Below are 19,187 nucleotides of genomic sequence, written 5' to 3'. Positions count from 1 at the left end.
AGAAATTAATTTACACGTTAATGAAAAGTACGAGATCTGTAACTGAAAAGTAATTTACGTTAATGACATGTAAGAAACGTAAACGTATTAAACGTTAAGGGTTAATAGTATTAGGCTTAATTAAAATATTATTAATATTCGTAAATGTAAAAGTACATTAAATTTCATTAATATGTACATTAATAGTTATTTCAATTACGATTAATTAAATGTCATTTATATCCGCGCGTAAATGAAAAGTATATTAAATTTCATTACACCTAATTTTTCAGTTACTGTAAATTTAAATCTCATTAACATGTGCATTAATAGTCCTTTCAGTTATAGAGAAATTAAACTTCATTCACCAATGTACATTAAAAGTTAATGAAATTTAAGAACATTTCTAACAGTGTACAGCCAATCAAAACGCTTAAAAAGTTTGTCGTACGGTACATGAAATATTAGGCTGAGTGTGTGAGAAAGATGTATGGTTCAGGAGGTCAATCATGTAACTTTCCTTAGGGCTAAATGTGAAAAGTGAAAATTTTTTTGTATGTATGTGTATATATGTATATGCATAATACATACATACATAAATATAAATTTGCACTTTTTACATTTCCGCTCTAAACAAAAAGTTACATAATGGATACCCAGAGGTCAAATTAACCACAGGAGAAAACTATATATCGAAGACAAAAATGTTTGCAGTGAGAGAAAAGTGTTTGTTATTTGTGACTATAACTGCATAGTAAAATAATTATGGCTAATAGTAATTAAGAGCTCCTTTTATACCTCTTTCTGCTATAATGTTTGTAATAATAATAATATTTATAGTATATTAAAAAGATATACACTTGATTCCGAAAACGAATACAAATTATAGTCATTTTTGTAATTAACTGTATTTTATCTTCTTGTATATGGATTTATAATTATTATTACGAATTGTAAATTCAATATATAAAAAAATTAAGTATCTATAATTTGCGAGGAAAATGACTGTAATTTATAACCGTTTTTGTGGCCACTGTATTTCATTTTTTATATAGAATTATAAATATAATTATTATTACTAACATTACCGCAGTAATAATCATAAACTTAGAGCTAACCATAATTATTTTTACCATGCAATTACAGTCACAAATATTGAACACTTTTCTCTCAGTGTGTCATTAACATCAGCATAATTTTCTTTATGGATTTCTAGGATAGTTAATAGTTATTATCATTAATTACATTTAATAAAATTGTGTCCTATCTTTTCGTCTCTTTTTTCCCGAATGACAGAATGACGTTAACAGATGTAGGCCGATATTCGTAGTCGGATCTTATATTTAAGACTGTCTTAATTACAGTCTTAAGATGTCATCAACCAATCAAAGAGCCGTATTAGCATCTTAAGACGTTACTTAAGATGGTATTAAAATAAGAATGGATGAATACCTCATACTGACGTCTAATAGAAACTTGACATCACTGTGTTATCTTTTGACGTTATTCTACTACTTGGTCTCCTTTTTATTTGCTACACTGAGAGAAAAAGATAATTGCAATTACCATAATTTAATTAAAATTTACTATCATTTTCGGTGCCAACTGTAGGTATATATTTTTTGTGGAATTATAAATTATAGCGGTACTAACTATAAAAATGGAGTTCCTAGTTATAATATTTTACTATGCAATCACAAAAACACTTCTCTCAGTGCAGCACAATTTGAAAATTGCATTGAATCAAAATAAATGTAAGGGTTGGTCTGTTTCTCTTTTGAATCATCTGTAAGGTACTTTTACAGTTCTTTAATGAGATTAATCGTATCGTACTCTCCTCGCCCTCTGAAATTACGAGTAACGAACTCAATCAAACTTATCGAGGAAGTACAAAGGAACTGTACACTTTTGCCTCGTACACGTAGTTAGTCTTATTCGCTTTACCTTTAGTTGCGCTTGACTGTTGAGCTAATTTCCTGTCCAAAAACCAATCTCTAGTTTTCTCGTCTAGCTTCTTTTATCTTCCTCGGGCAGCCACAGTAATTCTTCGCAAATGTGCAATTTCTCACAATAATTCCGCACGACGTTCTTTGATGTCTCTATTACATTTGTGCATTTTATTCTTCTTATTTGTATGTCATATAAAATGATATTTGGAGCAATGCACTTTTTTAATTAACGATGTTTACTCTGTTGTGTTAACTCAAAACTCAGAAGACTCTGATGCATTTTTCTGTTTCAAATCTTTATAACTCGAGTCCTAATAAAAACTTTTAGATTGTAATTGTTATTTAGGAATAAAAAGAGTTTCTTGTTTCAAAAATCTTATCGGTGATGGAATGGAATGTGAAATAATAAATGATTATATCTCTTTTTTAAAAGATATAAATTGAAATTATTATTTGAATAATTTATGTTTAGAAAAAAAGAAGTCTGTTTAGTCTGTTTACCACCACTTTTAATTTTTTTTATACTTCCCATGATATTGTAGGTTAGATTTTTGGAAAAAGCAATTCTTTAAATATTAATTGCAGTATGAAATTTTTTATTAAAATCCAAGGCAATGATTTAAAAAAGAAAAGCACGTAGGAGTTTCTTGCGATTTATACCTGTTTCCGCTTTCAACGTAAATTAACTTTAACTTTACAAACATTTTTAAAAATAATTTTAATTCTTAGAAAAGGATAAAGACTAAGTTGAACCGAGGTTAAAGTTAATCTATACTGGTTGAAACGTTATGGATTAAATAAACAAGTCTCTGACGTCCAATATACCAGTCACTCTATAGAATCGCGATCATGCGAGAAAAACGATACTTAGAAAGTGCGGTATAGTAACTGGACGGTCTCTTTGTAAAGTGATCGTGGGACCTACATGATCGACACGCTCGCGTTTATGATCGTTTTGTGCGGGGACGCGTAACGGCGCGCAGGTGGGCCTGATTGTTGCCGTCTTAACTGGAGCACGTCCCCCTAGCGAAGGATCGCATGAAACCAGTTATATAAATTGTTTAAGGATCGTTTCATTGTGTCTCACACCAGACTGTAATTTTCTTCGAAAAACCACATCTCTGTAGCGAAGAGATTAGCAGAGAAAAAGAAAGTAGAAACCTTTTAAGATCTGCCCAATCGTACCTTGACAAAATTTTATTTGTTGCAGTTAAAAAATTTTGTATTGTATAAAAATTACTTTTCGTAATATTAATAATTAATCGTTTTAATAATTTTAACACTGAAGATGGTCTGATAAAAGTCGAACCGTTTGTATATATTTAGAATATTTGTCTCATACAATTTTCAGCATTAAAATCTAGCTTAATTTGTTATTGTTATTTGATACTCTTTGATTTTTAATTATTTTATTTTTTGTGACAATAAAATAATTAAATGGGGCAACGAAAGCGATAAATACGGTCGTAATTAGTGTGCTTTAATAATACTATATTAGTAGATATAATTATTACATTATATTATAAATAGTACAAATTATTTGGATTTGTCGTTTACGTTTCGGTTTATCTCAAACTATCTTCTGCGATGTCTAGTATAAATTTTTTTTTGGTGAGTACAATACATTTAAATACAAATAATGAATAACTATTCCCATAGTATACAAGAAATGAACTTTATCCCTTCTTCATACGAGCAACCAACTTTCAACAATTTAAAACGTAAAAATATGATATAATATTTTAAATTTAATAAAAGAATTATTTGAAATTATATATAAATTTTATACTATTTCGATGGAAGTCAAGTGTACTCGTATAATAATTATTTCATTATTTGAATTTCGAGAGCTCTACAATCTAATATTTTAATGTTTTATTTTTTGTATTGTATAAATAACATAAATATTCTCTTTCTATCACAAGCAAAAAATCCTATTAATTTTTTTACACACAAAAAACATATTAAAACAAATATATCAGATATTCGATCAGTAAAAAAATTAATAATATATCTAAAATTAAGAGAGAAAAAGATGTGTGTAAAAAATCATATAAACAATTTACCAATAGAGATAAGTTTATTAATAACTGCTTCTTGATTTTATGTCAGATTAATCATTTTTATTTTAGCTAAAAGCGGTAAACATGAAACTATAAACGTAAAGTGCAAAAATAATTTAATATTTTGAGAATTAACACTTCAATTACTAACTTTAGCCAACGACTTGTCGTTCTAAATTCAAATCACGTATTTTCGTGGTCACCCAGTAACCTTAGTCGGCAGCAGGAAATAATAATCATTGTCGATTATTAATGGGACCTCCATCATCGCCGGCGCGCCGCGCCGTACCGGAGAAAGTTTCGGGACGATGTTCCGTTATGTACGCGGAACGAGGATCACGTAGAACAAACGCAGAGCCTCGGGTGGGCCCCGAACCGGAGCCCCAAGGAGGTAGACCGGTGTTTTACGATTTTGCGATGTAGGTCAATTGTCGCGGCGTTCAATGATTCCGCGGTGTCGATCGGAGTCGATCAGAGGTTTCGTTCTTGGAAAAGTCGGGAGTTGGCTGAACAACCGGTCGTTCCTGTTCTTTTCGTCCAGGAATTGATGGAACACGATATTCCTCTGTTAGTCGTGACATTTATCGGACAGGCACAACGACACGATCGTCACAAAAAGCTTTGTTGCTCGCCGCGTCGTAATTTACTAGCAGTAATTAATAAAAAAATATGTATTATAAAATGTTAATTAGATTGCATAAGCTGATAAAAAATGAAGCTCAATGAATAATGAAATTTTGTTATTTCTGTTGATCTCTCACCGATTCGATGGAAGATATAAAATTTTCCAATATAAATAAAACATATATATATATATATATATGAGAAAGTAAAACAGGATCTTTTAAAGTAACACGTTATGCATTTAATGCAATTATCTCGAAAGCGAAGATTATTGCGTGAGTAATGATAATTTTTCAAGAGAGATAAATTGCATTAGAAATAAATTTATGTATTTATTTTATTCAGTTTTTTGCTGTTCTTAATTTAACAGATAAGACTTGAGATTTTTCTGATATAAATAAAATATAAAATTGTAAGAAAAAAAAAAATAAAGCATAGAATCTTTGAAATAATACATGCGCTTTTAATGCAATTATTTTGAAAGTAAAGATTTTCGTAGGAGTAACATAATCTTCCTTTCCAAGACAATTGCATTAGAATTAAACTAGTCCTTTTATCAGACTTTTTTAAATTTCGTAATTTGACGGATAATACTTTTCTAAATTTCGTGATTTGACGAAAAATAGCTGGAACCTTTTAATATAAATAAAACATAAAAATAGTTGAACGTCGTCAGAATGTTCATTTAAAAGTAAAGATTATTATTTTTGAGTCACGCATTGGTCGCGCTTAACTCATCCGTCTGTGGATCGTTCCGACTGGCAAGCGAGCTCATGGATCACGTCGATCTCCATGCGTAGGTGTCACTCACGAACTGGTTTGAAGAGTGGCGCAATACGTGTGCGGGTTCGATGAACCTAACGCTCGTATTATATTTTTGTGCGCGTAACAATTTTTCATATTAATTGCATCGCATTTGAATCCTGTCCTCGTGTCACTAACACGTGACGTCCGCTCACATTTCTTCCAAATGCACACAGAAAGGTCGATTTTGCCCAAGCATCTAAAAATTTAGATACATAGAACTGAAAAAAATATCTGGTTGAAAATGGACATATCGGAAGATCCTAATTATATCAGAATTCTGGTTATAACCGAAAGTCTAATACATTTAACCAGAAAATTCTGATTCGTCTATTTTCAACTAGAATCCCAGTTAACCCAACTAGATATTTTTCTCAGTGTTATTGATTTGAAAACAACTTTAATGGGTTAACAAAATAATTACGCAGGAAACTCAAGCATGCTAAACTCAAGGGAAGTTTTAACGTTCTAGCAATCAGCTTGAGTGTCCTACATAATTATTTTGATAGCCCAACAAAATTACTTATACAGACCCCCAAGGGACGTCCAGATGATATCCATATTCTCTGAACGTTCTAAAGACGTTCTTAGAACATTTCTCGGATAAAATATTTTGTAAAGTATTTTTAGGTATGTAGTTAGCTAAATTTTCGGATACTTTAATTTTTTTTTCACAAAACCGTTCTTTTCATGCAGAACACACACGATCGGAAAATTTATATCCTTACAAGAGTTAAAAATCTGTACTGGGAAAAATGTATAATTGGATCGATTGAAATTCTGATTGAAATTGAACGAAACAGAATTTTTTAGTTAAATGGAATGGATAACTGGAATTCTGACATAATCAGAACTGGTTTGTTCATTTTTAACCGGATATTTTTCTCAATATGTATCAACACACTACAAAAGGTTTGATATTCCAGCAGCCAACTCTTAAGCTTTCTACATTATTTCTATAATCCAACAAAATTACCACGCAGCACACTTATCACGAGAGATATCCTAGGAACATCTTTTAGGACGTTCAGAGAACGTACAGATTTTCAAGAAACATCTTAAAGACATCCAGAGAACATCCTATAAGGATGTTTCCAGGATATATTTTAAATGAAGTACGCTGCACAGTGAAAGAAAAGATTTGCTGTAACAAATTAGATAGTAAATATGGTGTAGAATTTTTAATTGACTGCAACAACCAATTTTTGATTGCTACAACCAATTAAAAATGCTATGCCATATTTTAACATCCGATTTACTGCAGCAGCCAATCTTTTCTCTCAGTGTGTACATGTATTCTCAGATTTGTATCTAGCTAAATCTTAAACACTTCAGCAAAACCGTTCTTTCCATACAGGATACACATGATCGGAAAAATTTTACATTCTCCTGTAAAAAGTCGAGATCGTATCAACGTGTCGCACTACGTCGCGTTTTAGCCTTGTACTATTAATAGATAATACTTTCGCGCTGAATTGCAAAGATCGAAGCGTATCACAGAATACCGGAGAATGTAGTTCCTGCCGCGCTTATTCATAATTATTGCTGTTCACATCCCGGCACACCCGGTGCATCCAGACATTAGGAAACATCGCGTCACGCGAGCCAACCTCGTTATATCATCAGCCCCAATGCTCATGCATGATGCATGTTCTTCTCTGGTATCGCTGTATCTTCCCTTCTCGTTGCTTCACAATGGATCCCGGAATTTTTCTCCCCTTTTCGAGTGACGTGTAATCGCGATCGAGCAACGATACGATCCCGATGGTGCTGCCCGGGTCGCTCGAATACGGCCCTGTTATCAGACTCTCGATAGCACGGCGGAGTTCCGGAGAGAAGCACACTGCACCTGGGAGGACTGCACCATGTAACCCTGCATCCGCGATGTGGCTGCAGCCTGCTAATCTGGCAACGTTGTGTAGGAGCCGGTCTTACGGGCGTAGCTGCGATTTTCGGGCCCGAAAGCGAAGTTCCCCGGCGGAGATAAAGCCCTTCCTTGAGGATCATCCTGTCCTCTGATTGTATCTTCATGGAAGGACAATATCGTGACGCTTGAGACATCTTCACGCGCAGTAACTTTAACGGAATCGGGGCCTTCCGGGCCGAAAAGTGTTGCTTTCAGTCGCCGTGTCCTGTTGTCTACGTTCCTGATTTTCTCTCACCTGTTACCTGTCCTCTTCCCCTCCCCTCCTTCTCTCCCGCCCTCCATTTGGTCCTCTTTTACCCGCTCGCTTCGCGCCGTAGTTTCTCCTGCTCTTTGGTTCCCTACCTTTATTTGTTGTTCTCATTCTCCCTCTCTCTGTCTCTCTGTCTTCCTCCATCGGTTCCCTCTCCCTCCTTCTTTCTCTTTCTTCGTGGGCTGACTCACTCTCTCGATCAGGTAAACGTAAACCTGCGCTGGCTGCCACTTCATGTCCGATTCCTGAATCAGTCGCACAGGCACCATCGAGTTGAGCGCTCCTCGTGTTGTTCTCTCGATCTGACCCCACGATTGTCACGATCCGTCGTTGATCATTCAATACGTAGTCCAGAAATTACGCGGACCACGACTGGATTTTAATCGTTCGGAGCGTTTCATCAGGTATTTGGCAGGTATTTATTAGAGTTGAACTTTGGAAAGTTTGCTCTTTCATCACGAAAATATTGCAATACCTAAACAACATCTAAATATCCTTAAATACTTTAAGTATTCTAAACGCTTTCCTAATCAAATATTTTTTTCTTGCGTCCAATATATCCTTCAATGTTTCAAATTCTTCCATTCACTATAATTTTGTCTATAAGTATTCGATTGACACTGCTTTATATTATTACTTATATAATTATTTATATTTCGATGGTATCGCGATTTACTGTAAATGTTACGGCAAGTTTCGTAGAAATCTTGTATTTTACATTTTATAAAGATTTGATACAAGATTTTATCATACTGCTCATTTGCTATACTGACACAGCTAAAACAACAAAGTTTTCCAGAAAATGAGTTTCAGTATTTTAAATCATAATAATTTTAGTATAATAACTGATTGTAGATAAAAAAAGTATATTTTTTTCTCAAATATATTCTTTCTATTTTTCTTCATATTTACGTTCTTTTTCTGCAAGTAACTAAAAAATAAAATTTTCAGAAGATGAGTTTTCATGTATTGAATCGTTAAAATTTTGTAATAATAATTTTTAAATGCAATTTTAATATAATAACTGATTGCGGAAGATTAAAGTATGTTTTTTCTCAAGTATACAGATTTACGTTTTCCTTCTGCAAACAACTAACAAAATAACATTTTCTTAATTATGTCGTTTTAACAAATGAGCGATATATGTAGATATAACAAGATTGCAACATGCACGTAGAACGTGACACGTAAAATATTCTACGTATAGGGAAGTGTACGGACTAAATGTCGATTGACATTCCGCATTTGACGTTTGCATCATTCGCCATGATGTAAAACACAGTTCCGTCTTTGTCGTCGACTTTACTTGGTCTTCGAAATTGCGAACGAACCGTTGTCATCGCACAGCGATTTTTTCGGAACGAAACGTGGCCATTGCGGTAAAATGCAACGTATTTGAGTAATTCTTTAACTTTTCGAGAAGTGAGGCGAACACGTTGCATAGTGATAATTGTCAAGGTGTAAAAACAAGTCTTTTTGGGCGTGTCGAGTCTTTTTTTCGGTAGATTGGTAGATTTACTGCTTATTGTTAGTACTCATTGTCAGTGAACACCTTCCTGCGTTGACAGAAACAAGTAGTCTGTTTTCTGTTCCTGCACTAGACTGTTCTAGAACTCTCTTTCTCACTTTAAATAAATACGAACGTATATCTACCTCACTTTTAAGTTCCAAAAGTACACTAGTTCAGCCACAAAAAACAGACCTAAGATATCTAGCGCATCCATGCATATAACTCGTAGAATAAGAGAAACGACGTGAATCTACCGATTTTAATGTTGAAAACAAAAGGTAGATGACGAGAATAAAAATTTCTTGGAAACACATGTGATCTCTGTAAAATTAATGTATTCCTGGTCCATCAAGAAAATTAAATTATTCCATAATTTTTTTCTCAGTATTTAGTTAATTAACGGAAAAGTTTATTGTCCAACGTGTAGTTATTATATTATTTAAAAATTTTAAGTTAAAATTTTTTTTTTCGAATTATTTAAATTGTAATATGACCGATAATTATTTCCGATTATTATTATTTTCTGATCGACAAGTAAAATTACCTTTTTATCTTCTGAAATTTCAATAATGCGCTAACGCGCGTTAAAATCACCGGAAGTGTATAGTATCTTTTAAAATTCTCGCACTGAGAAAAATGGTCTGGTTGGATTAAACAGTAACTCTGGTGGAAAATGGACGAATCAGAATTTTCTGATTAATATAATTGTTCTGGTAAAAATAAGAATTCTAGTAGATTTTACCAGAAATATAGCATTAACCAGAATTCCGGTTATCTCAACTAGAATTCTAATAAATTTAACTAGAAATTTCTGATTCGTCCATTTTCAACCAGAAATTTTTTTCAGGGCAACTTTTGTCGTTACTGATATTAATTTCGAACATCGGGACTTGCTCAGCTCTCGTTGTAGTCACGGTAATTACACGGAATTAGAAATTTCACGCAATACCGAATACGCTCGCGGTTCGCGTTTCGCGTGATTACGCCGCCTCGATTAGGAAACTGCGTTACGCTTGATGAAATCTAACTGTGGCGAGATCATTAACCAGCGAGAAGGTGTACTGATAATAATCCTGTGCGCGAAACACCGCGAGTGCAACGCGGATGCGTACGTGTTCTCATACGGTGGTCGATAATAGAATCGCTGCATGAAACTTGTTGGATTCCGTACAGATCCCTTGTGAAAAATGTATTCCGCATGTATATATTCTGATCGTAATAGAATCGCCTAGAATAGAAATCCTGGAAATTCTAAAAAGGTTTGCGCGCTCAAGAATAGATTCTGAAATGTCAAGACATCGTTCCCTTCAAAAGTGACACAACTCAAAAAATTAAGCTCCCAGAAAAACGGAAGAATTACTTTTCAACGGGAAATTATTGACTAATTAAATATTATCGGCAAAAAATATACAGTATGTTTCCAAATAAATGCAAAAAATTGTAGATGATTCTTTGTTGAAAATGAAGAGGAGTCTTTCATGTAAACTTATATTTGTATATCCCTTTGAGGGATCAATTTTTCTGAAATAAAGAAAGGAATCCGAGATTTTCTTTCCTAAAATATCTTCTTAAAAACTTATTTTTGCCTATTTCTATCAATGTAGATGAACATTAATTTCAATTGAATTTTCTGTTTATCTTTTTCTAATTTTTAGACTAGAAAAAGATGAAAAATTAGTTGAACCGAGTTTAAAATCAAACTACGTTGGAAAAAACGGACATTAATGATATAATAAAGATGTGTAGAGTAACTCTAAATTTTTCCTCACTTTTTGAACGTCAAGAACAAAAACTTGAACTATACATACAAAGTAAAATGATTACAGGCAAAGAGTTAAGTTAATTTACTTTTAAAGATTGATAGGGTAGTAATTATTTAGCTCATTTGTGGTAATAACTCGAAAATCATATACTTCTTGAGCTATATCATTTTTAAAATAAGAAAGTGATATATGGATCTTTAAAATTACATTTTGCGAGCTTTATCTCATATGATACTGAAAACGTAAATTTTATTTACCTATTGGCGAAAAGTACAATAATCGAGAATGAATATCGGAATACGATATACGTACATCTGAAAAGCATTCGCCACAGACTTATCCGCTCCGTTCTCGATTTTCTCGCAGAATCACGACGTGTTTTTCTCACCCCCGGTTCATTCTCGATCCGACCGGGCGTAAACAAGATCGTAAAATCCCAGTAGATCGCGTTATTCTCCTTACTTTAAGACTCGCGCGCGCATTCTCACTCCCCGTAGACACACTAGACGCTTGTCGTAAAATTTTCGATTTCGAATGTCTATATGTACTGTTATTTATTTTCCACGAAATCATGACAGATTGACATGTAAATTTACGAGAAAGATCATCAGAAAGAAAATATATCTCCTCATTGGATATCTTTTATCTTTTGTCCTTTGTGTTGGAATTTTAGGTATCTTTTATCTTTTTTCGGTGGAACTTTCAAACATTACGTAAATATTGGAACAGTTTTTCTTTTCATTACTATATTCTTCATATATTTTAATTTAGAAATCTCACGAAAAATGTATATTTTTTGGAATTTACAAATGTCAAACTCCATTATAAAATCCACAGAGAATATCTTTATAAACCTTAAAATCCATAAATAAAAAAAATTCAGTATTCATAAATTCTACTCTCATTCACTCTAAAATTTCCAAACCACATATTCCAGAATTTTGCATCTATCGACTTTGAAATTTTTAACTCTTTCCTTTTTTTGCCTCTCAATTTTAATAAATTCACACAGTTGAAAAATTTGTGTTGAATTTAATCCATTTTACGTGTCCATCTAAATTTTTGCTTTAATTTAACATAAGATGAATATATTAAGAATTGATAGATATTATGTAAAAGTTAACACAACAAATGTAACACTGACATAATTTGTAAGTAAACTGTGACAACAGATTTCTTCGGTAAAATTATCATTTATAATATGTATTATATTACCATATTTTATTTATTATTTATCTTAGAGTTTACATTTTAAAATACATTATTTTTATTATTTGTTCACTTACTCATAAATTGTATTATTTAACACTAAAATATGTTGAATATTAATTTAACAAAATATTTGAATGGCATAATCATTATGTTAATGTAACATTTGGACACATTAAAAATTTAACACAAAAATTTTAAAAAGAATCAATTTTAACAAAAAAAAAAAAATGTTTCTCTATAGCTTCCGTTTATTCAGAACTCACTGGTGATGCTGATCATCACTACAAACGCACGTCATCTTTTCTTTCAGATCGAAGAACTATAACCCTTTCCTTTCTCGCTTTACTTTTTTCAGTTCAGCTGTAAGAAACTCGAGCTCTCTCTTCTAATCTGCTTCTAATTTGCTAAACTGCGTGTACGCGTGACATTAAATATATAGTTTCATAAATCTGTCACTGCTTTCTTCCTAGAAAGACTGAAGATGTCCTCTTTTCAGTTCTTTAGGTCAACCTCCAACAAACTCAGACTCTCTCATTTAATCGACCTGCGTCTAATGACGCTAATCAGTATAAACGCGCATGTCACCGCTTTCCTCACTGTCCGAGAAAAGAACCGTGCGAGAGATCCCAAAATCCATTTTCAGAATTCACGAGTCCTGTATAATCTGCCAACAGAGATCCTACGAAATTTCGCTCGTAAACCGCACGAGTCCTAAAATCCCGTAGCTCTCAGCTCTTCCTCGCTTCGACGCTTCGTTTCAGCTCTAACAAAGTTCAGGATCTAATCGCTTATAAACGCGCATCGCTGCTTTGTTCTCAGGGGAGGGAGCCATGGAGTCGTGGCTGAGCGACGTTCAACGCGTGCGGATCCCGCGGCCCAAGTTCGGCAGCGGCAACTCCGTGCGGCGGTCGAACTCGGCGGTCCAGCATTCGACGCGCTCGGAGATGCACACTCATCGACAGGGTCAGGACGTGGCCAAGGCCACGGAGGAGCTGCGCCAGGCGCTCCAGGACAAGCTCTGACCGACCTCGCGGCCGTCGTAGGGTTCCGGCGAGGACGCGGGAACTTACTTCACGTACCTTCCTCGTCATCCTCGTACCTGCCTGCCATGAAGAGAACCTGCTCGACGACGAGTGATCTCGAATCGTTGAATTTCCTGTCGCCGTATCGAGCGTTTTTGGGGTGATCCCGATTGACCACGGCTCGATTGGACACCACCAATCACAGCGACCGGTGCTTAGGAGCTTTGTAGTCTCAAGCGCTGTGAGTGGCTCGTGTCCAATTGAGCCGTGTCCAACTGGGTGCCACCCGCGTTTTTAAAGCTTCCGAATTTTAAGATAATTTTTTAATGTAGATTTTTAGATAGTAACTAGGCGTCTAAAAGTATATGAGTGTTAAGTTGTTTAAAAGCAATTTTTAGATTATATACTGAAAGTTATATGACAGAAATGCGAGGATCTATAAATTTGGAAATTTAGATTCCTTTAAAGATAAATATTTCATTCGAGCTAAATTTGAGGATCAAATCAATTGAAATAAAAAACTACATTAAATTTAGATTAAAATATTTTTACTTACCTTATATAAAATTCTTTAGATATATATATATATATCTTTTTGAAAGAATTTTTTATAATTTATATATTTAGATTCCTTTGAAGATAAATATTTGATTCGAGCTAAATTTCAGAATCAAATCAATTGAGATAAAACTGTATTAAATATAGATTAAAATTTGATTTATTATCTTTTATCAAATTCTTTAGTTCTTTTTAAAAATTTTAAGTAGTTTGTAAATTTAGATTCCTTCAAAGCTAATTTTTGCTTTGACCTAAATTTGAAATTTAATTCAATTAATTAAAATAGCGCTTGGATTAAAATACTTTTATTTATATTTTATGAAACTTTCATAATTAGTTTAATAATATATTAATTTAACGTTTAATAGTTATAGAATACAATTGAAATTTTTTCATAGAAAGAAACAGTAAAAGTCCGATGTAAACTGAAGAAAACGTTCGGTGAAGCGGCGGAAATCGATTTGGCGATTCGATCGTTGTTTCGTCGAGCAAGGATCTACAAAAGGATCTGCCACGGAGGTACTATCACTTGGCACATCTCCGGCGAGTTGGTCGGTCATGCGGAAGAGTGAGTTCGAAACGGGCGGCAGTCGTCAACTGCAAAGATCGGAACGAGGATACAACGTCGGCAACATGCGGCTTGGAGAACCAGAACTGTTCTCTTCGTTCCTGCTTGCTTCCGATCGATCGCAATTGTCGAGTGCAATTAGTCGAGAGAGGCGATTTGGCACGGGTCTTCGCGTTGTGACTTATGACGAGGATCTACGAAGAAGCGTTCACGAATGGGATTCGCGAGAGACCCCAAAGAGCCCCCCGTGGCGTTAAGGACGAAGCAATTACCGCGTGGCTTTCGATTGCCCTCAAAAACACCGAGAAATCGCGTAATCCGCGAATCGCGGTTGGCACGCGCCACTGAAGAGCGAGGTCGATTTCGATTGCTTTTAATTAGCTTGTAATTAATATAAGCAACCTTGTACGCAGTGATGCAAAGTATTCCTATTAAGAAAGTAATCTTAAGTATATTCTGTCATTAAATGTAAGTTAAGACGAAATTCTTGCTTAGATACTTAGTTTTGTATTGTTTAACCAGGCAGCGCGTCGCCTTATTTATAGTAAATTATTGTATTCATTATTATCAGCTTATATCATCTCGATATCCGTCATTAGTCACATGTAACGTCTATAAGAAGTTATTATCTAATTCTTTACCAGGAGCTTAAAATAAAGACGAGTCTCGAAAGAAAGCGATAGTGCTTGTTATCAATGACCTTCATTAATACGTAATCAAATTAAATGGGTATAATTAAGTATCCTTCTCTTTTCCTTATTGTGTTGCCAATTACGTAATAATTACATTGTTTGATAAAACAAAAAGTCTCTTTTTTTACCGAAGTATTATGCATACCATGATGCATACCGAAGATTTTTTCCCGTTGAACACGTTGCTGTTGGCAGAATTTGCACGTGCAATCAGGATTTTGAGTAAATTAAGGTAAAATGGGCTAAAAACAATTTCAATTAATTTTTAATGTTATTTTACAATAAAATAAATCGTTGCTTCTAAGCAAAATTTACGGCATCTAAAAGTACAATTCAAGAACGAATTTTAGTTTCATAATCATATTTATTTTCATCGTGTGGCTGTTTGAATTTTAAATATTCTGTATAGTATTACATAGATTAACAAAAAAATCACTTTTTTTTCTCTTCAAAATACCATAGTATCATATCCTAAAGATTTTTAAACACTGAACACGATGCTGTTGGCAGAATTTGCGTAATATCAGGATTCTTAGTAAATTGGAGTGGTTTTAACCCACTTCATCCCAATTTACTAAAAATCCTGATGTGCTATACAAATTCTGACGACGACATCGAATTCAGTGGAAAAATCTTTGGAATATGTACGACATTTCAAAGAAAATTTTGGTGTTGAATAGTTATTATTATTGGACCGGAATATAAGTTCTCTTGTAGCGCTATACAGAAAAAAAAACTATTCTTAAATCAACCATAATATACTCGTATATAAGCAAAAATATTATGATCTTGCTTCAAAGATATCAATCTTGATTTGATTAAATTTGTTTTGATGCAAGTATTACTTTGCACTTAATTCAAGACTTGCTCAATTAAAAATCTTATATCAATACAAATTCAAGTCTAAAATTTTTAAAGCAAGATTACAATATTTTTGCTTATATATGAGTATATTATAGTTGATTTAAGAATAGTCTATTTTTCTGTGTGTATGAACTTCAAAATTCAAGCAGTTATAATTTCCTTAAAAATGAACGACACTTAAGTTTTAAAAGAGGATTTTAAAGCTTAAAATAGCTTTCAAAAGGCTATTATGTCTTGTGTTTTTGTGAGTGGTAATTTTTACATATAGAAAACTCAAAACGAATGACAAAATGAGAAATTTTCTTTTCACTTTATGAGTCTGTTATGTAGGTATTAAAAAAAATTTACGGAAGTTTTCCACTTTCTAACGTGAAAGCTTAAAGTTTTCCCTACAAAATTATCTTTGAAAAATATTCCTTAGATTTTTTGTTACTGGGTTATCATGTTATTAAATAAAAGATGCATTTTTATTTTGATCGTTCACAACTCCGTTAAAAGTCATTGCACTGAAATTTAAAGAACAAATTCTTCAAACTGAAACTTTGCTCCATCGAATGTTATAATTGCTAAATTTTTTTAAAAACATAGACATGATATAAATGAGGTGACGCTACGAACTTTTGTTCCGACTCGATATAACAAAATTTCCGCACTGCCAGAAAAAAAAGATGTAATCGATATATAAACCGTGTAATCGATATGTAAACTGCTTTTAGGCCATCTTGGATGAGTGACTAATAGCGGAAACTCATTAACGGAAACGAGCGGCCTTAATTAGTCGATTCTAATGGGACGGCGTTTCTGCTCTCTCTCCCTTTCATCACACCTCTCGTTCCATTTCGAGAGAACAGCTGCGATGTCTACGTAAATCACGTAATGCGCAGTTGCATTAGAATGAGGACCGAGCTTCCAGATAAAGTTTTTGGCAATGAAAATTGCGATGGTTGAGACATGCATTTGATAGCACAACAAAAACTTTTCAAGAGATAATATGGTGGGTTTATTATCGAATTATTATGTAAATTGCATTACAGGTTAATTATAGACTCCAAGTCAGACTTATTAATTTATTTCGTTTCATATTAATTTAATGTAAGGATTTGATAATGATGAAGGATTTAATTTAATGAAGGGATTTACAACACATGGGAGTAAAATTTAATACAATGAAAGCGGAGTTGCTCTATGTATATTCTAATCATGGTTGAACAACTCCAGTATTTACATTTCCGACCACGCATTTAGTATTAATATTATTACCATAACATCCGTATATTATGCGGAATAATCTAATAGAGACATTGCGTAATTACAACTTAAAGTATGGAGTATCACATTGACGGTAAATATTACGAAAAATATATCTTTTCATATCAAAAAACGTCACTTCCAATTTTCTATATTTCTACTTAAACTATCTATATTTCTCCTTAAACACACAACGATAATCTAATCGAGATGTTGCATAATCAGAATTTAAAATATCGAGTTGACGCTCAAGAATTTAAATAAATGAAAAGCTTTTCAAATAAACAGACAAAAAATAAAAAAATTATTTTCATATTTTACATTAAATATTTATGAACTCAAATTAAGATTTTTTATATATATTTTGAAGATATTTTATATTTAAATTTCTCATATGAATTTAAATTATTCTAAAAGAATTTGCATCACAATAAACTAACATTATACCACATTAGAGTGTTTATTTATCCGCTAGCACAATATCGCTTGTTTTTGTAGAGCCTGATTGCTTCTCCCACTCTTCTTTACGTAACGATGCTTAAAATTTCCTTTTTTTTTTGTTTCTTTGCATAGAAACTAAATTAAAATACACATCAATATTTTTTTTTTAACATGAAAAGGTCCAACACCTATAGATAAATGTTTTTGACAATCCAGTTTTTTTTTTTTACTAAAAACAATATTTATTGAAATTTTTTGGGTACTGTGTATCTATGTAAAATTCGGTGAAAAATGTGTTTCTTTTTTCGATGAAAGATAACATCGCTTTTTCAGTTTTGGATATCTCCATCCTAAAGTCACAATAGTAATCTTATTGCGATATTGTATACTTAGGATTTAAAATATCGAATAATTTCGGCGTAAAATATCGTGCAAATATGTTTTTCCGCAAAAAAAGGTTGCGTCACTTTTAACTTTGAATAAATCTATCTAAAAATCGCAACAATAAATTAATTGAATTATTGCATAATCAATTTAGAATTGATAGACGTATCGATGAAATTCGATCAAAAATATATTGTTTCGCAATAAAAGGTCACGTCGTCGCTTTTAGAGTTTTGGCTACCCCAACATTAAAATTATAATAACAATTTAGTGGAGATATTACATATTTAGAATTTAGATATTTAGAAAAACTATAATATATCGAATAACTATCGACGTAAAATATGATTAAAAAATGTGTTTTTCTCTGCGAAAGGTCACGTTGTTTTTTGAATATTTCTACCCTAAAATCACAATAATAATTCAATCGAGATATTACATATTATACTTACAATTTTAAATATCGAGTATCGACGTAAAATACGAGAGAAAAAAAATGGTCTTCTCGGCAAAAAGTCATATCGCTTTTAGTGTTTGGATGTCGCTATCCTAAAATTAGAACTTTTTTCATTGACATGACAAAATTCTGGATTTGCCCGTGCGAATGAAATTGCGCTCGTGCACGAGCAGGCGGATAGGCTCGTTTTAATCCTCCGTTATTACGGGAACAATTTGTGAGGGATTTTCAAGTAGAACGACTATCGCGATTTCGATCGACGGGAGGGATGAACAGCGGAGGAAGATGAACGGCGAGACCGTGAAACGCGGCTCCTACGTTCCTTTTTACTGTTTGCTCCTCCGTTCGCTTATCGAGAATCCCTCATTGAGGCTCTTCTCTCTCTTTCCACAATAAGACGAGCACGGGTGCATTATGAAGGAAAAGAAAGACGGAAAGCGACAATCAAACTGCGTCGAGATCGGCTGTGGAATATACGGGGTGTCCTGTCTTCAGAGTCTATACAGCTTCTTTAGATCCTCAAATTCCAAATTGATATTTTTGTTTTAAATAGCAGTTTCTGGTATATGATGAGAATTATTAACTTGCGTAAATTATTCATAATGATTTACTTTATATTAGAATTATTTATATATATATATATATATGTATAATAAATTAAATTTATTAAGGCGATGCTAAAGCCTCCTGTTTTACCCACATTTCCATTCGGTGAAAAATCTCCGTATTGGATGTACGGATTGTAAAAGTATTATTACATAAATTAAAGTACGCACAAACAGGACCTTAGTTGCACTGAATTTCATGAGAAAATCGAAAAAAAGTTTAAAATTCGTTAAAAATTCACTTTTGGCTCGTACAGCTGTCACCTC

At 33.1% G+C, this 19,187-nt stretch overlaps 2 protein-coding genes across 3 annotated transcripts in view; one reads left to right on the top strand and one right to left on the bottom strand.

Moving 5' to 3' along the window:
* The window catches only part of dysc (whirlin protein dyschronic), a 122,946-nt gene that overhangs the window by 14,088 nt on the left and 89,671 nt on the right, over nt 1-19,187 (bottom strand). The window lies entirely within an intron of this gene.
* LOC108760130 (uncharacterized) lies at nt 7,678-13,319 on the top strand. Of its 2 annotated transcripts, none has more exons than XM_018505928.1 (2): nt 7,678-8,000; nt 12,901-13,319. In XM_018505928.1, exon 2 carries the CDS (start codon nt 12,912-12,914, stop codon nt 13,101-13,103), a length of 192 nt encoding a protein of 63 aa, XP_018361430.1. In that variant the 5' UTR covers nt 7,678-8,000; nt 12,901-12,911; the 3' UTR covers nt 13,104-13,319. The 2 variants fall into 2 exon arrangements, with proteins under 2 accessions (XP_018361430.1, XP_018361429.1); XM_018505927.1 differs by having other exon boundaries at nt 7,684-8,011.

The sequence above is a fragment of the Trachymyrmex cornetzi genome, unplaced genomic scaffold (assembly GCF_001594075.2).
Source record: "Trachymyrmex cornetzi isolate Tcor2-1 unplaced genomic scaffold, Tcor1.1 scaffold220, whole genome shotgun sequence".
Classification (NCBI taxonomy): domain Eukaryota; kingdom Metazoa; phylum Arthropoda; class Insecta; order Hymenoptera; family Formicidae; genus Trachymyrmex; species Trachymyrmex cornetzi.
Note: the sequence above shows the minus strand (reverse complement) of the source record. Positions and strands in the feature narration are given on the sequence as shown.

What these genes read in the sequence shown, in the direction of transcription:
- LOC108760130 (XM_018505928.1), top strand. Translation starts at nt 12,912, where the DNA reads ATGGAGTCGTGGCTGAGCGACGTTCAACGCGTGCGGATCCCGCGGCCC.